The sequence below is a fragment of the Diadema antillarum genome, unplaced genomic scaffold (assembly GCF_040938485.1).
Source record: "Diadema antillarum isolate AM-2024a unplaced genomic scaffold, OU_Dant_1.0 seq00000323_RagTag, whole genome shotgun sequence".
NCBI lineage: Eukaryota > Metazoa > Echinodermata > Echinoidea > Diadematoida > Diadematidae > Diadema > Diadema antillarum.
In genome coordinates this window covers 496,705-522,184 of record NW_027271342.1, presented here as the reverse complement: position 1 = coordinate 522,184, position 25,480 = coordinate 496,705, and the positions used below count along the sequence as shown (strand labels likewise).

The 25,480-nt window shown below is 40.0% G+C and overlaps 1 protein-coding gene across 1 annotated transcript in view; it reads right to left on the bottom strand.

Annotated features, from left to right (window-relative positions):
* Window positions 1-25,480, bottom strand: part of LOC139730622 (uncharacterized) — a 64,618-nt gene that overhangs the window by 7,660 nt on the left and 31,478 nt on the right. The window contains exons 2-3 of the mRNA XM_071641479.1: window positions 24,944-25,163; window positions 23,356-23,871 (exon numbers count right to left, since the gene is read on the bottom strand). Of these exons, the coding sequence (XP_071497580.1) occupies window positions 23,356-23,871; window positions 24,944-25,163 (736 nt within the window). The remainder of the gene's footprint in view (window positions 1-23,355; window positions 23,872-24,943; window positions 25,164-25,480) is intronic.

Sequence of the window (25,480 nt, the reverse complement as noted above, 5' to 3'; positions counted from 1 at the left end):
AGTATGGAATGAGGTTGTTGCTAGGCTATATGAGGCCAGAATTGCATTGAAGAGTTCAGAGAAGCGAATGCCAGAGCAAACAGACAACAAATAATTGGGGGTGAACAAAAACACCATAGCAACACATTTATGCCTACACAATGATAACAGTTTGCGGAGGGTAGAAGGCAAATTACGTAGAGGAGTCAGAAGCACCGGGATGACACATTTTTGCATAAACATTGATAACAAATCACTGAGAGGAGTCGGGAGTACCGTGGTAACACGTCTTTGCATGTACAATAACAAATAGCTGAGAACAGGTAGTGAATTGATTTGCGAGGTCAAAAACACCAGAATAATGCATTTTTGGATACACAAGGATGACAGATTGCTCAAAGCTGATGACAAATTGATAGCGGTCGAGAGCACCGGCATAACACATTTTTGCATACACAATAGGAAGTTCAATAACACTGTTATGTAAATTTTTGTGAATTTCGCCAGGAGAGAAAGCACTGTGAGCGTGCATAGAACAATGTAAAAAGGTATACCGAATACTGGTTCTTTACATAGTGGATATGGTAATACAGTTCTCAGTTCAAATCTAAACATACGAGTGGTTATACGTACGTTCATAAGTATGCACTTGGCACAATTGTGAAAAATCAAATTAATATATCCAGGTAAGACAGATTTTGATGTTGCGTACATGGAATGTATGTCAAGGCAAAATGCAAACACTGCTGAGCACATAACAAAATCTAAGTTGAAATGAAAATCAATTGCTGTGTCGTGTGCGTACTTAAAGCACACAGAAAGATACATAATCAATAAAAAATTACTTACATACATGTCTTCTTTAGACCGTTTTCTCCAGATGTTACCCGCAGCCACCCTCCCTCCCTCACCCTTGAAAAATCCCTTTGCAATCAAAGTACAGACATTATTGCGATTTACTTCTTTTCGCATCACGTGTAAATTATAATTTTGTTATCATTTTCATGGAATTGTGAAGAAAAAAGACAAAAGGTTATAATAGTTTCAGTCATAACACAGTACAGACTATTTCATGTCGGATATACTATAATCACAGATTGCGATAAAAAGCATATCACATTTTACATGTTTTTTCTCCAAAAGCCGAGTATTGGGACATAATGGGAAAAAAATAGAGGAATTAAGAAACATTCTTTCTACCAGTAAACAGACCAAATCTGTTGAACAGTAAATTAGATCATTACTTTTCAATCACATAATTTAAACGTGTTATGAAGTCAGAGGTTAAGTTCCAGTCGTAGCATAGTACAAGCCATCTCATGCTGGATATGGTAGTCTAAGATTACGAGAAAAACAATTTTCCATTTGCCGAATATTAGAGCAGATGTAGAAGAAAGAAAGAAAATGTAGAGGAAGACGCTTACTTCCAATCAATATATATACCAAATCTGTTCTGCAGTAAACTTCCGAGTTCAATCATTGCCATTCAATCCCATAAACGTATAATGAGCGCACTGTTTATATTTAAAATCAATTCAACCAAAATGAATAATTGACTGTGTGAGCCGCTGCATCGGCCTCATACACTTAGTATAATTGTTGAGTGCTTTGTTTGAATAACATGACACAAAAAAGAAGGAAAAGGAACGAACACAACTCGTGGTAGCTATTTGAAATTTGCGAGTGGTGCTATATCAGTGAGAATAAATTTACGTAGTTGGTAAAAGGATTCGGAATTGTAACTCAGAGGTGATAACAATAATAATGGGTAATAACGGGTACTTTGGAAGAAAGAAACACTAATGTAACTGATAAGAGCTTTGATGGGTACTAAAGCTTACCAATCAAGTCGCAAGAGGTATTTTAACTTAAAGGCGCACATAGGAGCTGAAGATCGCATGAGACTCGCGGCTTTCAGTTTCAGTCACGGTACAGATTCCAAGTCGCAGAGCCTTTTTCTTTCCATTTAAGGAGTACTTCTGTGCCAGCTAGGTGTATCTTGGTAGAAGCGTTTTTTTGCTTTCTGAGGTCGTAGGCCGTTTTCGCGAGAAAGCTTCTCCTGGCTTTGAGGGCAGGGGGCAGATCCGTGCGGACCGTGATCCGTCGAGATTCCTGACCGGGACCGGTGTTGGCTCGCGGCTGGCTGTTTTGGCGCTGGCGCTGGTCAAACGATTCAAGAACACGATCCCTGTCGCGAATGTAGACGAACTTTGCAATTATGGCTCGTGGAACACGGTCTCCAGATGGGGCTCCGTTGGCCTGGCCGGAAGCAGCGTTGGCGTTGTCGCGTCGGGGGAGCCGGTGAACGTTCACGAGGGCAATATTGGCGGCATCATCTGCGTTTATCCCGAGGTAGCAAAACGTGTCGCGAAGTGTGCGCTCAACATTTTCGTTTGGCGTTTCCTTTACTCCGTAAAAGAGCAGGTTTGCGCGACGGCAGTAAATCTCCATTGCCGTGAGCTTGTTATGGAGCTTGGTAATTTCGGCAGCCATCTTGCTTTCCATTTCTGGAAGTTTCTTGTTCTCAATCTCTATTATCTTGTCAGAGTTCATGCTTACGGAGTCTTCTAGCTCTGACAGTTTGGTGTTGATTGAAGCAACCTCTCGCGAAAGAACGTCAAGTTTTGCGCAAACTGTAGAGGAAGAACGAGTTATACTTTGTTGTATGTCCGCCAAGGTCAAGTCATCGCCGTCATTGCCGTCATCGCTCCTTGAGTGAGACTGACCGCCGTCGGCACGGCTGGGTTGCGGGGCGTGGGTGGGAACAGTCCGGTCTTTACTGGTAGCTCGGGTAAGGCGGGTCGCCATCTGCACTGATAATGCGCGTTCAGAAGTTGCAAATAAATTCCAGTTTTGGTGAATTTCAAAGCTTATGTTCAAAGCTTCGTCGAAACAGGTTGAAACCAAAGTTACTTTTCGGCTTAAGGTGAAAAGTTATGCAGGAAGAGTCAGAAAATAATCCATGAAGTGGTGGTGAGGGAAAAGGGCGGTGGCTGCAGAATCAAGAGAGCCATGGCGGCACGTCCGTCTCCATCGAGCGCTTTCGACTGTTATTCGACTGTTTCGATTTGTTATTTAAATGATAGAATTCGATAGAAACATTAGATTTCAACAAATGTGATGTCATATGAAAGAGAATAAAATTGTCTACAAGTTGATACCATTTTTGTGGGTTATTGTGATAACTGGATTGAGATTTTAAGGAAAAACACTCATTTTTTGATATTTTTTTTGAAAAAAGGAAAATCATGAAAATGCTTGATTCAGCATAAATCAAAGAGAGACAAAGGGATTATCTTGAAACGTTTCCAAAATTTTGTTTGACATATAATTAATATTTGGAGAAAATTAAGGGTCAGTACCATTTTCGGTTCAGGAGTTATAATGTCTCAAACTTGAAAACTCACTACGTAAAAACGGCCACTTTAGTTGTGACCAAGACCTTGTTGGTCATAAAAAATGTCTGCGCGCGCCAAGACTACTACACGCACCACTGGCACTGGCGCTTGTAGCAGTGCCAGTGGTGCGTGTCGTAGTCTTAGCAAATGCAGACTTTTTCTTTGACAAACAAGGGTTTGTGCCTGCAAACTAACTTTTCATACCAAGTGGTAGCTCAGGTGATACTGATCGCTATTACTTCAAAGTAGATTGTTCTGAAGCAGATGAGATGAAACCAAAAAAAAAATTCAAATAGAGGTAGTAGCTTGAAACTTGGCACCAATGTTGTTGTAGAGAGTTCAAGGCAGAATTTAGATCAACCGCTCAAAAAAAAAAATCATGATGACAGCCATCAAAGTTGACATAGTGTATTGCGCCAAATTAAATGTATTATTTCGATTTTGATACAATTTTGTCTGTTGCGCTATCTTAAACCGTCTAAGGTTTTTATGGACATATTTTTAAAACCATTGATATTCTACTCTCCGAAAAAGAAAAAAAAAACAAATCGAGTGGAAGTTTTTACTTTTGATGTGAGGAGTGAATAACAGAAAACGGTGAATTTAGAGTGAAATTGGAGTGACTTTTGAGTGAAAATGTTCATTTTCACTCATTTTAGAGTGACCTTAGGCAGGGCCCCACACTAACTTTTATTTTTGGTGGCCCAAAGGCAAATATCCGACCTTTTTCGGTGGCCCGATCAGGCAACCAAATTCTTCATTTCTGACATTTTAGTGTCGAGCCCTGCCTTAGGGATCACTCGTCACTCTTCGAGTAATCCCCGAGGTCACTCCAAAATGAATGAAAATGAACATTTTCACTCTCGAGAGATCCTTATATCTAATATGGGAAAGCATCTACCAATGGCATAAGTTCAGATCAATTGTGACACTATAACCCACATGAAATCAGCCTAAAAACAATGTAAGAAAATCTGATAACAGTATACAGTTTCAGCATGCTTACTTGTAAATGTGAATATAGAGCACGAATAATCAATTTTGACAATTTTATTCGAACAATATACTGAAAAGTAATTTCGCACAACACATTTAGGAGCAAATTTGAGAAATTGCCGCCATGTCGGATTCTTTTTTTCTTTTTTTTTTGGGGGGGGGGGTCGGATCAGAAGGGCTTTCAAGGACATCTGCGGATCAGACATTATTACACATATGCCATCATCATTCACGTTTCTACAACAGCAGAGTAACATACAAGTAAAAACGCATATCTTTGATACAGAAGCATTTCTTTTTTATCATAGATTGGGCCTTACCCAAACACTGAAATGAGCTCCACCCCCCCCCCCCCCAAAAAAAAAAGACTCTCAATATGGTTTTCACTAGTACAATATCGTTCGGATGTATAGAAACATGTAATAGACAGCAATATAAGAAGATTAAAAAATATATCAAATTATAAGTTACAGTGTATAAGTTGAGATTTAACTTTCACGCAACACACTAAAGGTATTGTTTACCATTGGGAGAGATATCACATTCGATTTATTTGTGCAGGTTAGTTGTATCACAAAACATTCTACCATGTAAAAAAAAATTACAATAAAGCCTAAAACATACGGAAATAACACCATTTCTTATCAAGAAACCATAACCATGATAACTGTTAACAATTTAGTGTATAAAAAACATTCTTATCAGATCTATTTAGTATATCTAACAATATTTAGCATTAATTATACTGATTTAAGTTTGTCCATTAGTTGTTCTATCCCTAACTCACAGGTTAGAACTAGTTTGTGGAATGAACTAAAGCTGGGTTTTTGTTTTACGTGCACTAATGGTAAATAATGCCTTGAACGACAACCTTGATTAATTACCGAGTGTGGATACTCTTTTTATCGCTAAATATTACACATTGGCAAAATTTGTGCCAAATTCCAAGCTCCTATCTCTTTTTGGAAATTACTTTCTGTTCAATCTTATCTGCCTCAGAATAATCTACGATGATGAAATGCTACAGTAATAGTGACACCTATATACCACTTGGCATGAAAAGTTAGTTTGCAGGTACTTGCAAGTCACTAGATCATAATAATATTGCATGTGACCATGTAAACACATTGTATGCAAAATTTATTATGCATAAATATAATTGTTTTCAAGTTTTAGATGTTAACTTGTCAACAGTGTATGATATTGCCTATAATTCCAGAAATATGAATTATGTCTCAATCTCAGTAAATTTCTATCTCAATCGCAGGTTTCAAAACAATTCTTCAGTTTTTCTTTAAAATTTATCACAATACACAGCAAAGTGGTATCAACTTTTATGAAGTTTTGCTCTCCTTCATATGACATCAAATTTGTTGCAATCCAATGTCTCTATCAAAATTTTATGTTTGAAATGTTAAATTCAATAAAAATGGCGGCCCTATTGGACCGCATCTGTACTTTGGAGGTTTTCGCAACAAATCTACTGAGGTGTACTTACGGAACATTGCTTAGTATACTTAATTATGGTCTTGTTTATAGAGAGAGTGGAACTCGAAAAGTAAGCACGATCTTGGATGTGACCCTCTGTGACGTCTTTGGGAACAGATGCGTGCAAATATATATCATGTAAAATTGGATATCAAGTTTGAGACATTATAACTCCTCAACCAAATACAATACTGACCCCTAATTTTCTCCAAATATTGATTATATTATGGGAAAGATGTTAATTTCTGCATGGTTTTCATAGCATTTTTAATTTAATCTTTTTTTTTTTTACTTTTTAGAGAAATATTCATGGTGCATTCTGAAAAATGTCTCCATAAAAACCTAAGATGGTGTTTGAAATACCATTAAAATGTTCAGAATATATAAAAACCATATAAATAGACAGCAAAACAGACAAAATTGTATCAAAATCAAAATGATACATTTACTTTGGCGCAATACACTATGTCAGCTCTGATGGCCTGCAATCTTGAATTTTTTGAGTGATTGATCAAAATTTTGTTTTAAACTTTCTATAGCAAGGTTAGTGTTTCAAGCTTCTACCTCTATATATATTTGAAAGATGTTTTTGCTTCATCTCATCTGCTTCAGAACAATCTGCTTTGAAATAATAGCAATCAGCGTCACCTGAGCTACCACTTGGTATGAAAAGTAAGTTTACAGGCACAAACCCTTGTTTGTCAAAGAAAAAGTCTGCGTTTGCCAAGACTACTACACTTTTTGAGGTAGACCAGTGGAATGTTGTTTGTTACAATAAAAACTTGAAAATAAGCATGGTCTACTTAGTTTGTAGAGAGAGTGCAACTCACTCGTTAAGGAAGCGACTTTTTGAGGTTTGGCCCTCCGGTTAGTAGCTCGTCTTAAACTCGCCATCAACGCGAACAACATCGTCTGCTTTACGGGAGACCACTTTTTGACGTGTTTTGGCCGTGATTATTAAAGTCGCAAAGCGCTGTGTGACCGAGCTTTTATATCCACAGTTCAAAGCGCCCATCACAACAGCGTGCGCCGCACCACGCCACTGTGACACGCAAGAACAAAGGGCAAATAGAAGCGCACGCAGTGAAGCGCACTGTGTGCGCCAATTGGCGGGATATTTCTGTCCGTGTGAACGCTCCCCCCCCCCCCTAAAAAAAAAAAGAAAAAAAAAGAAAAATCGAGATATGGATCACGATCGTTATGCTGCTATTTTGTACTTGTGAATACAGTTGATGTGAAATTTTGAAAATTTTCAATATACTTAATATATGTCAGTCCTTTTAAAATCTAATGACATTTTGGAATTCTCTTTTAATATCTTCCCTATATCGTTTTTCATACCTGACGTCACGAAGTCTTCTCAGTTTTTAAACAACAATTTTGCCATCAAATTCAATTAAAAATTTTGATTTAATTTTCCCATAGTCATTCCATTCCGCATTTTCGTACAAATTTTTCATTCCATTTGATTTTGAAGAAAAAAAATTCGTTTAACATAACAGTCAATTTGAGATATCAATCCAAATGTATAAGGACATAATAGATGATGTGTACTATGATGAACCTACTAAAAAGCAAAGCTTGTATAATGTAGGCTCCAAAGTTAATATTAGCGTTCAGAATGTAATACATGTATATCGAGAAAGTAACATAAACTTTACGGAATGTACAGAATACTATATAATGCTCTCAATCAATCTTAAGGAATTAATGCTGAATAAAGTAGAAATTTGATCCAAAAAAAAATATAGTCACCCGAACGAGGCATCATTGTGAGTACGCAGAAATATTTCAGGTGATCACGGCTAAATAATTAAACGTTGATATAGAAATAGAAACATTGTCTGGTGGTATATTTATTGAAATAATAATATAAATTTTGCCTGGTGATATATATACTTATTAATTTCATTTCTCTTGAGGAAGTCAATATAGGTTTTCCCATTTATTTTCAAACTTTTTCATTCAATTTCACAAATTTTTACTTCAATTTTATCCCGTGATTAAATAAAATAAAACAAACAAACAAACAAACAATTTCGTCGCGGAATGTCGGGAGTAGGCCAATCTTACTTTCAAATTCGTCTTTCGTCGTTCATTTTCAAATAAAGTCCATTCAATTTAGTCATTTGGCATACATTTTCGTTATTTACAGATCAAATTCTCACTCGCAGCACTCAAAACAGCAGAATCGATTTCGTCTATTGTCAGTCATTTTCGTTAAGGCCGTGCCACACCATAACGCGGGCTTGTGGCGAGGAGGTAATTTCCAGCACGTAGAAGATTTTCAGCGGGCGAACAAGAATGTTTGCAATTTTCATTCATGCTTTGTCATACCAAACGGGGAAACTTCTGCGGCTTGACTTGTGGGGAAACAAATTTACTCCAAGGAGCTCTCCGCAGTTGGTCCGCACCTGACAGTATCTAGCGCGTAGTTGCCCGGAGGTGCTCACGCAAGTCCGATTTAACCGCAGCCAAGTTTTGAGCATGACCAAAACTTTTTCCGGGTGAGTCGCGGGAATGCCCGTAGAGGTCCACGCAGAACGCCAGTAGGAGACCCTTAGCGGCAGTACTTCCCAGGCAATTCCCACGCAGGTACTTCGCAGTCCCGTATGCAGCCAAGATAATGAAATTCTGTGACATTTCAGCCATTCCATTAGAGGAATTCCTTCACTAAGTTGTCAGCCCCCACGCGACTGTTACAAAGGTCACACAGTATACTCGCAAGTATAACGCGTCCAGCAAGTAAGACACATGCGCTGACTCGCACAAATCCTTTTCCGCCCTCAGGAATGTCCGGTATGCTAGAAAATCCCTACACGTTACAAGCCCGAGTAGCTTGCCCGGAAAGGTGTGACAGGGCCTAAACACGGTTGCGGGTAAAAAAATATGCGTGCGCACCTCCGGGCGACTACTTTTGAGATACATGCTAGGTACTGTCATGTGCGGATATCTACGGGGACCTCCGGGTAGTCAAAATCCTTTTCCGCCCTTTAAATCCTTTTCCGCACAAATCCTTTTCCGCCCTCAGGAATGTCCGGTATGCTAGAAAATCCCTACACGTAACAAGCCCGAGTAGCTTGCCCGGAAAGGTGTGACAGGGCCTAAACACGGTTGCGGGTAAAAAAATAGGCGTGCGCACCTCCGGGCGACTACTTTTGAGATACATGCTAGGTACTGTCATGTGCGGATATCTACGGGGACCTCCGGGTAGTCAAAATTGTTCTTTGCAAGTCGCACGCACGGCTGGTGTGACACGGCCTTTAATTTTTCATTCATATTCGTCTCATATCTCTACCCGGTGTGATTTTCCAGTCATTCATGTATTGTTTTTTTTTTTCTGTAACCGTTCACATTTTACATTCAGGAGTTAACATGCACACAAGTGCCCCCCCCCCCCACACACACACAGAACCACAGATACAGACACACACACAAGCAATCCGAGTACATACTGATACAAACATACGTATACCGTCTCGCAAACGAAAACACTGACAAACGATTTCTAGGCAAACATGATTTAAGACAAAATTTAAGTGTAGAATTGTCGCCTGTTTAATGTCAAAAAATTAATAACATAATTATGTTTGCTGCTTTCAATGGTATAAAAATTTAAACTTTGCTTCATGCATTATGACGCGAAAACTTGAACATTACGAGTTAAAGTTCAAAATGTGACCTGACATACTGTCCTGGGTTATGACTTTTGACTGTCGTTTATCTTTCAATCATTTTCGTTGGCAGTGATTTTTTGTGTGTGTATTGTTAAAGCACATGCTAAGGGAATAGTGTGTAACTATACAGTTTACGAGAGAAACTAAAAATACGGCATCGAGACAAATAGGACAAATCTCGCCACATAATCCTCTACAAAGAATCCTTCATGATCAAGAAACGGAAAACACTGACCCCAATGGTATTTGGGTTGACCATTGAACCCTACACAACCCTTTTCCAAACTTCTTGACTTTAACACCATAATTGCAGAGAAATACGTAGTCCCTTGACCTTATTATAAAGGCCCTGTCACGCCTTTCCGGGGCAAGCCGTGCGTGCGACTTGCGAAGAACAATTTTTACTACCCGGAGGTCCCCGATGACAGGGGCAATCTCTGCGACTCACCCGGAAAAAGTTTTAGTCATGCTCAAAACTTGGCTGCGAGTAAATCGGACTTGCGTGCGCACCTCCGGGCAATTACAGGCGAGATACGCGCTAGGTACTGTGAGTTGCAGGCCAACTGCTGGGAGGTCCGGGTAGCAAAAATTTTTGCTACCCGGAATGAATAGATCAAATCAAATCAAATCAAATATGATTCCGTTATCTTTTTTAATGCGTATTATCCCAAATGTATAATGAACAATAACAGTGATGATTTCGCATTATACATTGTAACACCTTTGATTTCTTCGTAGGCCTTCATGCTTCACAATGAGACAGCGCATACGTTTCGGTCAAGATCGATATCTCTCATTACATAATAAAAAATGTATTTAAGTAAATATATATGCATATGTTTAATTTTCCCATATAAATTATAAATCATAAGTTTGTTTGTTCATTGTCCATCTGAGAAGATGGCTGGATAGCCCATATTCAGCTACGCTAAGCTGGTCTTCCATGGGGTCCAGTTGGATGGGAGGCGGGACCACTTCACCGGGTTAAACACCCTGCTCTTTGCGAAGCGGGATCTTTTACGTGCATGAGTTGTGACTTCCTCACACACGGGACCTCCATTTTATGACGCTAGAGGGGACGGTATGATTACACACAACATTGCTCAGTCCAGACTTCGAACCCGGGTCATATGGGTCGGAGGCAGCCGCGCTACCGACTGAGCCAGCTCACCGCCCTATGTGACCGTGCATCACAAAAACAACAAAATATCGCACGCCTTGATTTTACGTGAGGCCTCAAAAATGGTGAAACGGGTCAACCAAGTCAATCTTAAATTTTCTTAAGTTTGGTAGTAACATCATAAAATGAATGGGGAAGTGTTTGCAACAATTTTCTACAGCCCTTTTTTTGTAGAGTATAGTGTGATCTGGTATGTCTTAGAGGCCTCTTTCATTTCTTGAAAATTCTTTGTACACTCTTCCCTTTCAACTCTTATAAATTTTTTGAAGGAAAATGCTACTGCTTTGAAAATTGGTATTAATCATGGACAGAATGTGTTGACAGACCGTGTCAAATTTCAACTTAATCGGATAATCGCTTCATTGTTGTTGCTCCAAAGGTTTACATCCTGCTTTTTGTCCCATCCATTCCACAGCTTGTACGGCTTGTTAGAGATTAAAGCGCTTGAATAGACCCTGTACTTCAGAGCCTCTTTTCTATCGAAAGTTCACACTTTTCCAGAGTGTGTGCTTTCTTTCCAATCTTAGATAGGTTAGGAGAGTCCATTTGAATTAAGTTATGCATCATTTTAAAGCTGAGAGTTTTTTTTTTTCAGAATCAGCCCTTAACTAAAAATCCCTGTCTGGTGACTTTTTTATTGGTTTTGTGATGAAGGGTCACATATATCGTATATACATAATACATATATCATATATAATATATAGCGCATGAGTATGGAGGTTCAAGAGATGGAGTAACAACAGTGTTACTCCCTTTTGATCCAATATTTGATGCCGCCACTAAGAAATATTTGAAGTATGTGCTAAACTGGAGCTGCCTCACAGATAGGAAGAGAATTGATTCATGTGGCATTGCATCATGACTCGTCACTCTGAATGGAAGTTATGTCTTTATGATGGTAATTACTTTTCGCTGTCCCTTCTTATGAATCATGAGCGGTACATAAAGGTACAGACACAGGGATGTGCGAATAAAAATTCCACAAAAATTGATGAAATAAGAATTAAATTACCAGCATGTTTTTACACCAATCTAGCATATAAATGAATAAAGAACTACACTTGAAGATTATACCACATCAGTTTCATTTGTCGGAAGTAATCGGAAAGATGATAAAATCGACTTTCCAGTAAGGGAACAGTCTGAATATTTTCACAACGTACGGCTCAGATTTACACTCTATGACATAATCCTGAACAGGAGTTACTTTCTTTTTCATAAACCTTATCATAAGCTAAAATTTAATTCCTTTTAATACAAAAACAAACAAAATATAGCCGACATTATGTTAGTGTTCCAAATGAATCATCTCTTTGCTCGGAAAGATGGCGGCATCGAACCCCGATCATCAAAGTCACAAATGCACCTGTGTAATCCTTTTGTACGTTAAAAGAAAACCGACAGCTGTTTGAATGTTTACAGCTAGTTGGAACTCCCATTTCTAAAACATCCTTGGTTATACGGTCATATGAGTGAATGAAATGGCCGTTTCATTTCTTGTTAAAGCGAAAACACCACTGAATACAACGACATAAGTAATGTAGCTGCCTCCGGATTTCGAGCTCAATTTTTAAGTATTGCGATTACATCTGGTTTTATTATGTTTTCTTAAATGTCATTTTAGAAGTTTAAACAAGTGGGAGGGTCCCTTTCTCGTCATTCCTGCGGACGCTCAAATGAGGGGCCAAAGCCTTGTTTGGCCATAAAGCAAGTGAGTTCCTGAACTGCATTCTATTTTTTTTTTGTCTTATTCATGAATGTGCACAAAAAAAAAACATACATATAAGTGAAATAAAATTTCGTCTGAAGGAAAACAAAATGACTCAACTCTGATCTAGTATAAAAGAATATCTTCAGATAATATGTATGATTTTTACACACACACACACACACAAAATGTGTTTAGCCATAGGGAAAAAATGTTCTTCACCATAGATTTGCTATCTTGACTATTATTTTCTCTCCTTTTTTTCTGAATCATACATTGCGATCAAAGGTTGACTTCAGCACAACATTGTAATGTTTGTATTTTCATCTGGTATTTTTATGGGGAAATACAATTGTGGACGCAGCCAGTCGTGCTACTACTTTAGAACGTTGCTAGTCCAAAGGTCAAGGAAGCCAAATGAGTGGAAATACTCTTTGCATGACTTACTACACTTGCTTGGTTGCATATACACGGACTCAAAGCAGGGGCGGATCCAGGAATTCCGTAAAGAGGGGCGCGTTTACAAAATTTAAAGGGGGGGGGCGCACGCACCCCTCCCCCATTTTTTCTTTTTATTTCTTTTGTTTCAACAAAAAATAAAGGGGGCGTGCGCCGGTTGCGGTCCTCCCTGGATCCGCCCCTGCAAAGTATATGTTCCACGAACAAAAGGTAGAAATGTTAAACACATGACCTTTTTGAAAACGATAATTCAGACATAGTGAATTTGTCTGTATTTCTTCTTAATCCAATATTCTTAACGGGTGATATCTAGTTTGTACAATGTGTTCTCTTTTCAATCACTTCGGCACGAGTTTAAAAATTTGTCTCCGCCGGGAATAGAACTCGTAATATATATATATGTGACATCGAGGAAATTTGTTGTCACTAGAAAACTTTGAAATCCATTTTCTGGGTTTGTTTGTTGTTGTTGTTTTTTTCTTCTCCCTTTTCCTGTGAATAAAAATGGAGTACATGCTGATGTCATACGTCTGATTAAGTCCCGTTTGCAGGAATCTTAAAGACAGTAATCACTTTGTTTTGACTATTGCAGAAGGCTGTATAAAAACAATAGTGACCATGCGAATGAAAAGGTGCAAATACTGTTCTAGTAGATGTGTGGAATCAGAATGTAGATGATATAATACATCATTATGTGTAGAAAGTTTCTTGTTACGTGGCAACGTGCAGCACAGGGCCGTTGCTTCAATGGTGAACTCTAGCCAGAGGGGAAGCCAAGGTTTATTTTTCTATGATTACGATGTTTGTATAGTTTACTCTTTTCAAGCACCACACTCACCTTGATATTCGTCATATTTCCCATAATCATCCGCCAATATTTAAACATATCTTCAACCAAAATGAATGGCGCAAATATTAGGATAAGCAACTCAAACAGCAGACAGACATCTTTCAAGATGAACACAATGAATCTGCATTTTACGCCAGGCAATGAATAGCTCGATATATGTTACGTACGAGAAGCACGATAAAGTCATCTTCTCAATACTAAAGGTTTCAAATCGATATAATTTATGAAACGATGTATGTAATTCGTTTTCTCTTATTTTAAAATGGATTTGCTTCGTCAAAGTCCTGAAAAAAACCCAAAATAAATTCGATATGATGACAGAGCATACAATTAGTTATGCTGCCTGACAAGATATACTTGTCTGCATGAAAATCACACAGGAAACATATTCCTTACTAATTGAATATCATTTTATCCGTCAGTACCTGCACAGCTCATTGAAAATGTCCCTTGTATAAAGTAGTAGAAAGTTTATATTTCTTTTGTGCCAAAGGCATGTTAGTGCACGGGGCGATAATATTTTACACCATCTATTACATTACGAATGATCCGACAAGGCCTACCTTATTCTTTCAGAGTGTTTTTCTTTTTCACTTTGGTATTTCTTTTTTCTTGCTGACAAAATAATACTCCATATCTTGTGTCATCCGTAATTCAGATGCAGATTCAAGAGCAAATTATATGGTGTTAAAGAAAGGCGATAGCAATACAATGTAATCACTTAGCTTGGTCGCCAGTTATTGAATAATCAAAATAATGTCTGTTAAGAAGTCGTGACACAGTTATCACCACAACCAGATCTGTAGACGTAATTATGCAGGGCCTTTCAAGAAAATTTTATTGTTTACTTTCCAGCTAAAGGCGAAGTTTATCATGACCATTACCAGGAAACGTCCCTTCTGCCGTGACATTTGTCACGCCATTGTTGTCCAGAAGCAATCGCAAATGATTTTGAAAATACAGTACACCAACACCCATGAGACTTCCAGAAATCCCGTACATTATGACTTGTATAGTTTGATTCAGTTCATGACTTGTACAGCTCGACTCAAGTGAACTAAGTAACTTCCATGACAAAACCCTTCCTGTAATATCCCTTCAATTATGAAACAAGTGGGTCAACGATAAAAGAAAGTGCAACACCAGTCATTTTTTTCCCCTTTTGAAGCAGCAACCTTAACACCATTAAAACTATCTACAAAATTAATGACTGAAACTGGTTCGTGTTCTATTGGTAATTTTCATGAATGACTGCTACTTATCCTACTTATTCAGGGTTAATAATAATATCGTCATTTCATCATTGGCAACATCCCATCCCCCTTCCGAGTAAAAAGTCTATTTCGTTAATATATCTAAGCTGTGTTATTAAGCCGATATCGCCAGTAAGTTCTGATTTGATGCTCGTTCAGTCATACATTCTAGCCCTCATTTTCACGATTTAAAAAAAAAATAATAATCTGTCACAGAAATACAGCCCGGCCCGTGAAAACATGGAATGTCTTTGATTATTCCACAAATATATGCCCCAAAATGTAAACATTAGTTTCTTTCTGATTTAGCACGTACATACACACACACACACACACACACACACACACACACGCCAGATGTGACTGAATTCTATTACATAACACTTCGTACAAGCTTTCAGAGGGTTAGCATATTCCTGCGTGCTTTGGCAGAGAGATCACACCAAGGAAATTCAAAGTCTTTTGTTATGATAATGAGTTTGGCACCCCAGTCCCTATAATAGCAGGTATTCCCACTATTCGACATCTTTTCTTCGTGTGTTCGGCAGAGAGTTAGCTTGCACAGTGCAACTGTGCGTTATAAGCTTCGCTTACTGATCTTTTTCGACGTGTGACAAACCTGAGTGATACAGAAGACAACGGTTCACAGCCGCCGGTAACGGGGCTGTATATCAGGTAGAGCTGCGGTCTAATCTTTCGGCGCAGAAGAGTGAGATTCAACGTTTATCGGCCCAATTATCTCGCTTTATGGATGGACAGATGTCTGTCTCCAAAACCTCTGAGCCAGCCCGCCATGCGCTGCATGCGGGAGCACTTCAGACTGGCTCCTTCGCGGTGTGACCGCGAAGTTGATTTACTGAGCACTTTGTGGAGCCAATCAGCCAGAATTCTGCAACCACTCACCCGCTCAGCTCCGACCCGAAGGCGGAGTTCGAGAGCTTAGTGCAGGCAGCACAGCCCGTGGAAGGCAGTGCAAACGCCGCTTCGGCGACCAGCTCATATAGCTGGAAGCAGACAATTTGTATGAAGGCCCTGAGGAATTCGGCCTCGCAGTTTCTGATGGATTGACCGCTCAGCTGACAAGGCGGTCACATTGCCCCCGTGAAAGGAGAGCGTGGAAAAAAGAATCCATACACTACAGTACATGACGCCCTCGACGCCCCCTTTCGGTGTGTGCACCGAGAGTCGAGGAGCAAATGTGCACCTCGATCCCCGGGAAAACCGTCCAGCTGACAGAAGTGCAAAAGACGGTTATTCAGTGAATGTTCCCTTGTAATAGTAAATGCTAAAATCACCCGGGAGCTGCAGACAGCAGCTAGGGAGCAACGGTCAGTCCATTCAGCCCCCGTTGCTTGACTGGCGGTCAACGGAGTTACTCTGTGCGGTAACATCCTCGTATGAGATGAACATGAGACCCGAGAGGAGCTCAAACTTGTTTTCAATCAGAAGTACAGGGGCATAATAATTTATGCAGTAGATCGATCTCCATAGGGAAAACGCTATTTGAGAAAGACTTGCAAACAACATGAAAAATGCTGGCGAGTCGCCCCTCGTGCGTGGGCCAAAAAGTCACCTTCTCCGACCGACCGCGTCGTCGGTCGTTCGGTAGCACGCGGATAGAACATACCGTCATATTTTCCAGCATCGCACCATCTAATGTAGAAAAACTAGTAAGTCCCCGTTTACATGCGGGACGACTCAGATTTTTCAAAGAGACGTGGTCTCTCATTATTTCTGATCCCTGGATTTCAGACACTATTTGTTGTTACAAGATCTTATTTGACGGTTATCCCAACAAAAATTATTCCTCCTCAATTACTACTGTCGGAGGAAGGAAAATGCGGCAATTAATTTGGAATTTCTTTCGTTGTTAACCAGAAAGGGGCAACATCAGAAATTTCCCCAGGGGAAGTGTCATTTCTGTCCACTATATTCACAATTCCAAAGAAAACCGAGGATCTCAGATCCTTCATTGATTTGAAAAATCTGAACTCGTTCGTTCAGTATGAGCATTTCAAGATGGAAATTTTTCGAAATGTTAAAGAAATAATCAATGTAATCCGACTACTTAACGCCACTGGATCTCAAGGATGCATACTTTTCCATTCCTATTCATGAAGATTATCAAAGTAATTGTTCTACGTGGAATGGTCGTTTTTATTGTCTTACTTGCTTACCCTCTGGGTTAAGCTCAGCGCCAAGGGTATTTACTAAAGGAATGAAACCCGTTATTGCTTCTCTTAAAAGCACAGGCATGAGAATAATGATTTATTTGGACGATATTTTAATTGTTTGCCCGCTCTAAAGAGGAGAGTATTGCTAACACGAACTGTGTTTTGGATTTACTGGCATCATTGGGATTGTCATTAATTTTGGGAAGTCACAACATCTCCGACCTACTCAGGCTTTAATTTGGTGGCGAGCCATCTAGACAAAAAAAAATTGACAAGATAAGGAATCTTGGGCATCCCATTTTGTCGTCTCCCTCGACAAAAATTCGAGATTTAGCAAAGTTCATTGGTTTCTTTCTTCTCCATTTGACCCCGTACCGGCGGGTCGTTGGCATTATCGTGTTCTAGAGTCGTGCAGAACCAAAGCAGTGCAAGAATCAGGTGGTAATTTTGATGCATCTCTTTAATTCAATAAACAATAATGCCATTGAAGAAATTCGTTGGTGGCTTCCCTTGCCATGCAAGGAATTTGGGTCCTGCATCGACATTCCTGTCATCCATTGACAATATTCGTACAGATGCCAGCACCTCAAGATGGGGTACACTCTGTGTAAATGATAATTCCTTTGCTCAAGGTGTCTGGTCTCGAGAGGAAGCTAATCTGCATATCAATGCGCTAGAATTACTGGCTATTCATCGAGGCCTTGCCTCCCTGTGCGACACCTCCCATAAGCAACACATTCATATTAAGTCAGATAACAGTGCAGCTGTCAGTTACGTCAGGAAAATGAGTGGTAGTATTCCATTACTTAATAAGTTGTCATATGACATTTGGGCGTGGTCGCTGGGTCGCTACTCTTGGCTATCTGTTTCCCACTTGGCTGGTGTTGCTCATATAGAAGCAGATAATTAATCTATCTCGGAGAGATATGAAGAATTAAGTCTTCGTCCTGATATAAAACCTCGGATAAGTCGACGTCGAGTGAGTCGAAAATCACTTAACTCGAAGCAAAATAAAAAGTCCCGATTTTTCCCCATGTACTTTTCTCTAAGAAATATTCGGATAAGCCGAAGTACGAGAGTCGAATTTCGGCTGTGTCGAAGTAAAACATTCAGTCCCTTTAGTACGAAATACACATAGTTTACATCACTTGAGTCGAAGGAGATTTCTCTGGCATTCTCATTACATTTAGAGGAGAACAAAAAAATTGGCATGTCGCAGAACCCCGTCCCTGACCTGCTGCAGGTACGGTAAGCATGCACACTCACCGTACCGCTCGCACGCGCTGTCGAATACGTATACACGTACACATGTATACATGTATACACACAGCACATCGATCCATACTTTATCCATACACACAGCACATCCATACTAAATTTATCCATGTCAAGCCAGAACTCCTTGGTCAACCAATCGCTGCTTTAATATTTTAGTGACAGGCCAAGTGGGCGGAGTATTTTCGTTGCTCTTATCTATACCTTCCTTCAGACCCGAAATTGATCTTTTCGCGTCCAATGCCAATAGGAAATTGGTTACGTACTTGTCTTGGGAACAAGACCTCTAAGGCTATCGATGCCTTTTCAATATCATGGGAATTTTTACATCCCTCCTATGTTTTTCCTCCACTTTGTTTTTGCCTACTTTCCAGGGTCCTTCCCAAGTCCGCAGGGACAATATTAACTGCCAGAGAGCAGTCTCGATCACCCCCTTTGTGGAGGACACAATCGTGGCTCCCGCTCACCCGCGATCCTGGCAGCCCTACCCCTCCTACCAGGGGACTGCCTGGTTCCCCTTCCCATTCCAATGCCCGAGCTGAGGTTACTCGCCTGACCCAGGGAGATATCTCTTCCCACCTCCCTGCCTGACCTATCTCAGCAAACGTTGGCGAGCATTAGGAATTTCAGAGCACACTTCCGAGCTCATCGCAAATTCATGGCACAACACCAAAAAACATTATAACTCAGCTTGAAAGCAGCGGATTAGTTGATGCCGCAAACAATCGCTTGAGCCATTTAGTTCATCTATCACCAATATCGTGATGTTTGTCTGACCAGCATGTGTTAGGGAAAAATACAATAAGGTAGATTCGTATCGATCAGCCTTGTCATCTGTGTTGCCCTCTTCTGACGGGTTTTCCGTGGGAAAGCACCCGTTTGTAGTACCTGTGTTGAAAGGTAGAACTTCCCAAACCACGGTACAACACCACATTTCTTAAGTTTCTCAATTATGTTCATTAGGTAATGATGCAAGACTGTTACTTCTAAGCGAGAATTTGATTGCCCTGGCGACTCTTGTTTCAACACAGAGATTGCAGACTCTGAGTTTTTTGGACATTACATAAAGTCAATTCCTAATGACAGTACAGTCTTTCAAGTGGTTGAGTTATTGAAAACAACTACAGAAGAAGGGTACTGCCAGCCAATCTATTAAATTGTCTTCTTTCCTCACAAACGAGAAGTTGTGTGTTTTATCAGTGCTCATGGAGTACTTAAGTCGAAAAGAACCCTTGCGTCAGGTTCACGTTGTGACTAAACTTTTTATTTCTACTAGAAAACCTCACAAAGAAGTAATCACTTCTACCCTGTCTAGGTGCTAAAAGGGCACATTGAATAAGCAGGCATAAATACATCGGTTTTCTGCTCACATTTACCGCAGTGCCTCGAGTACTGCAGCTTTTAATCAAGGCGTTACCATGGAGGAGTGGCCAATGCCAAAACCTTTCGAGATTTTTATTCTAAGCCAGTTCAAGAAGCAAAATTCGCTTCAACCATTCTCAGCTCATCTTCACAAGTTATAAGGAAGATGGGGGACACGATACGTATGTAACTCAGTTACTATACTGTTACAAAACTATACTGTTCTTTCCTCCTTGTGATCATGTGTTCATACGGAACATACACCTTGTCATGGTACTACTCAGATTGCTCATGAATAAAATTTGACCTATCATGAACGCTCATGTGCAGCAGTTTTTTGTTTCATTTGCCTGAAACATATCTCAATTGACAGTTTCTGCGTATTACTTTGAAGATGCTAACCCTCTGAAAGCTTGTACGAAGTGTTATGTAATAGAATTCCTAAATTATGCGAATAATATTATGAAGTATAATTAGAATTCTATTAATAACAATGAAGTACAAGATGAAGAGGGTCCCACCCAACGCGTTGCGGGTTCATAACATATTGTTTGATAACCCCCCTCTCTCTTCTCGTCACAGAAACTGTCAACTCATTTGCCATACTATATTATACTATACTTCCGTAACCAGGCTCATTACTTTACTGTCTGGCTTCATGCCTGTAAGATATATATGACTGAGCCGGATGAATGATTGTTGATACGTATTCTGTTCAATGTTAGTGGAGACTGACGTTGAGTGATCGTGTGAATGTTTGGATACTGCCTCGTATACTTTAAAAAGATGTCGAATAGTGGGAATACCTGCTATTTATAGGGACTGGGGTGCCAAACTCATTATCATAACAAAAGACTTTGAATTTCCTTGGTGTGATCTCTCTGCCAAAGCACGCAGGAATATGCTAACCCTCTTCATCTTGTACTTCATTGTTATTAATAGAATTCTAATTATACTTCATAATATTATTCGCATAATTTAGGAATTGTAGACCTTGGATGAATGAAAATACCCCGCCGCCTGACTGCTGAATCTTTCTTCTTTTCTCCATTTCTAATGCAGTTTAAGAAGAACTGAACTGGCATACTATGTAAGGTAGAGATTCGTATCAGAGTGAAGGCCGTGTCACACCTTTCCGGGCAAGCTACGCGGGCTTGTGGCGAGGAGGGTTTTCCAGCGGGCGAACAAGAATGTTTGCAATTTTCGCATTTGTTTTTTACCTACTAGACGCGTGCTACTTAGCTTCTACTTGCGTGCATTCCGTGTGACCTGCGTGAGAGCCAACTCCTGCAAGGTGCTGCCGGTAAGAGTCTCCTACTGGTGTTCTGCGTGTACCTCTGCGAGCGAACCCCACGACTCACTCGGAACAAGATTTGAGCATGCTCAAGGCCTTGTTATACCGTGTCTCGGGAAGTTTTGCGGCTTGACTTGCGGGGAAACAAATTTGCTCCATGGAGCTCTCCGCAGTTGGTCCGCACCTGACAGTACCTAGCGCGTATCTCGCTTGTACTTGCCCAGAGGTGCTCACGCAAGTCCGATTTAACCGCAGCCAAGTTTTGAGCATGACCAAAACTTTTTCCGGGTGAGTCGCGGGGATGCCCGTAGAGGTCCACGCAGAACGCCAGTAGGAGGCCCTTAGCGGCAGCACTTCGCAGGCAACTCCCACGCAGGTACTTCGCAGTCCCCGTATGCAGCCAAGATAATGACATTCCATGGGACTTCAGTCATTCCTTCAGAAGAATTCCTTCACTGAGTTGTCAGGCCCCACGCGACTGGTACAAAGGTCACACAGTATGCCCGCAAGTAGAATTTAAGTAGAACGCTTCCAGCAAGTATTACACATGCACAGACTCGCCAAAATTCTTGTTCGCCCTCAGAAATTCCCGGTATGCTGGAAAATCTCTACACGCAACAGAATGCATAGCTTGCCCGGAAAGGTGTGACAGTTCCTAAACATGGTTTCGGGTAAAAAGATTTGCGTGCACACCTCCGGGTGGCTACGGGTGAGATACGTGCTAGGTACTGTCATGTGCGGTTCATTCCGGGGACCTCCGGGTAGTACAAATTGTTCTTTGCAAGTCGCACGCAAGGCTTGCCCGGAAAGGTGTGACACGGCCTTAACAAGACAATGAAACGACGTCATAATACAATGTAAGTATTAGGCTCATACATGCAGTGGCGTATCTAGGGGGTGGGGGGGGGGGGGGCAAGGGGGGAACGTGCCCCGGGCGCCACTCCTTGGGGGCGCCGAAAACGAGAAAACGAGAAAAAAAACGAAGAGGAAAAAGAAAAAAACGAAGAAAAAAGAAGAAGAAGAAGAAGAAGAAGAAAAAAACTCGCCCGGACCGGGAAGGGGGAGGGGGGGGGGGGGGGGGGAGGGAGAAAACCAAATCAAACAAGACACAAACACAAAATGACAATGTTTATTGTGTTCACACAAGAATTCCATGTTTTGTAAGCTGAAATTTCGGCTGGCTCGTTGCGCTCGCTTGCCAAAATGTATATACATAAAAAAGAAGATAAGAACAAAACGTGATGATGACGCGCACAAAATGACAAGGTGTTCAAACATGCCATCGTTAGAAAGCAAAATGTTACACCGAGCAGCGACTGCAATTTTATTTCTTTCGTTCTGAAGCGATTGCCCACTGGATCAAACGAGGGCGCCAAAGGTATCGAACATACGGGGGGGGGGGGGGCGCAGAAAACCCAAATCAAACAAGATAAGAACAAAACGTAATGATGACGCGGAAATATACAAATTTCAGCTCAATCGCGCGTACTAATTTAGAGTATTTTTTTCAAGTCCTCAGTCCTCAGGCCGTCACTATATTTTGATTAGATTTGTAAGATTTAATAAGCAAAAAATGACAAGAATTCCATGTTTTGTAAGCTGAAATACAGAAATTTTTAGCTCGCTCGCTGCGCTCGCTCGCTTAAATTTATCAACAAAAAAAAAAGAAGAAGAAGAAGATAAGAACAAAGCGCGATGATGGCGCGGAAATATACAATTTTCGGCTCACTCGTGCGTAGTAATTTGGAGTATTTTTCAAGTCCTCAGTTTGTTGGAATAAATCGTTATCTATAAGGCCGTCACTATATTTTAATTAGAATTGCACACTGCATACATGTATCTACTAGTCCCAATGCTTACGTCCTTCTACAAGATGTTTTTACCCACCATCTCCCTCTCGACCCTGGTGTATTAATGGGTACCTGGAAAAGCTGGGGTAATAATAATGGCAGGGTCTTCTAGAAGATCAGTGCATGGCAACCATGAAGAGTTGTTATTTATTGTTATTATTGTCATTATTATCTACTTATTTCGGTTATTATTATTATCTACTTATTTTGAATGCCTTCTCAATTTGATTGCCAATGGTAATGATGAATTAGAAAATAATATGTTAGAACATGTCTCCGTTTGCCTTATCGTGTATTTGGATTTTCGTATTTCTTTCCTTGGTTGCTTTTCCTGAGTTTTCTTTATGTTTGGTTTTTTTTTGTGCTCTAAGTACTATGAATTGGGCGACTTGGAAAAAAGAGTCTGACTTACCTATCACCAGGCGAAGTGTTCGTAAGTTGCAGTTTAGCTGCTGTCAGGCTACGGTTGACTCCATACCATGACTTAATGTAGGCGTTCTCGATGTCCACTTCCTGGTTGTGCATCGTGCGCACGCCGACCACTTCTTCTCGAATGGTTTTTCCTCGACGCATGATCCTTCTAATTATCTTCACCTTCCTTGTGCTCAGTGTTTTATTGCGGCTTTCCTGCCCCTTGTTTTCTGGCAACTTGACATGATTTCTTTTCCGAAAAGCACCATCAGGTGATTGGTTGTTTTTAGCGTTGGTCTGATTGGAATCTATTCCATTTAAAGTGTGATTCGCGGTATGTTCAAACAGTTGGGAATCATTGATTCCTAAAGTCAGCACTTTTTTTTCACTGTCCCGCTCTTTGTCAGACGGATTTTCGCGTGATGCTCTGTTCTTTACATTGTTTTGGCTTCTCCTGTGTCTAGCTTCAACACCATCAACTGAGATTGCATGATATTCAGACACGTCCATCACGTTACTATGGCATGAGCAAACAACATAACTTAAACATTATTAATGTTGCCAAACCGGTACTTGGACATGGCATATATACAGCGAACGCAAAAATGTATCTAATAGTAATTACGCTCAAGTTACAACAGTCACGCAATATGATAGATAGATCATGTCACATACATACGCAGAAATAATTATGTGTAACAACACTTCGTCAGGTACTCGTATTTTCAGCGAATCTTTATCATTATCATATCTGCATGTAGGTTATGATAATCAATCAATTAATGCAAAGAGTAAATCAGGTGTTATGACAATATTGCTGTCATTATTAATGAGTCATCATTAGATATTGTATATATGATTATTCACGTTCAAAAATCACTATTGAACAACGATTTTTTCTTCATGTTTGCTTGCAACTGTTAAAGTTGCAGGGTAAGCCTAATCAACCATCTCCTAACAGATGCAATGTGTTCGAAAGAGCTTGCAAGTAATTTCTTGTCCGAAGGACGACCATTGTGTTTTCACGTTATATACATGTAGTGTAAGTTACAGTTCGTTATTCAAAAGGTTCGTTAATCAGGAAATGAAACAAGGCTCGTTATTCCAAACGTTCGTTAGTCCGGAAATGAAATAAGTTTCATATCTCCGAAAATGAAAAAGGGTTCTTTCATCCTAAAATCAAGTGGGTTTTCTTATTCCAAAAATATGTTAGTCCGAAAATAAAAATGAAGGTCTTTTAATCCGAAGGTTCGTCAAATCAAAAATGAAAGGTTTATAGCGATTCCTAATGTTCGTTGATCAGGAAATGAAATAAGATTCATGATTCCGAAAATGGCATTTATTTAAGTTCCAAAATACGATGTTGTAGTAAAAAAAATGGTAGGATATTACACAATGAAAAGTGGGAATGGTGTCATGTGAGGATGATACAACATCGGACAAAGGGCGTGTGCAAGAAAGTGCAAGAAGTGGCGTAGATCAAGAATCTTCTCATGCCTGAATAGATTTAGATAATGACAAAATAATTATATATAATAGTGATAAGTCTGCTGATGAAAAGCAGTATAGGGGCTGATAGTGATCCGAACCGTGGTATGGGATTGAAGACTTCTTCACGCGCTGCTGGCTTCTGGATCGTCTTACGATTGTGCCTCCAGAATTTGGAATGCTTTGCGGCAGCAAACTCACTTGGCGTATTAACGTTCATCCATTGTATCATAGTAATCAGCAGTGAGAGAAAGACAACCAAGCAGCAGTACTTCACCAGTGACACGTGTCGCAGTAGAAAACGCCCCTTCAGTTGAGTACCTAAATCAACAGCAAAGGTCATGATATACAACCAAAACAATTGATGCAAACTTTCTCTATTAAAAAAAAAAACCCAAACATACAAACATTGCTATCATCTTATCACGTACTACAGGACAATATGAATTCCTATCTATGCCCTTTGAGTTTTCAGCAAGTGCCATGCAGCCTTTTAATCTGCCAGAGGCAGATCAATGTTAAAATTATGAAAAGAAGATAACAAGCGCCACTAAATGATTTCTGAACAGGCAAAATAGGGAACATGGCACACTAATAACTAACTATGGGAATAGACGATAGAGTTAATGTAGGTCCTA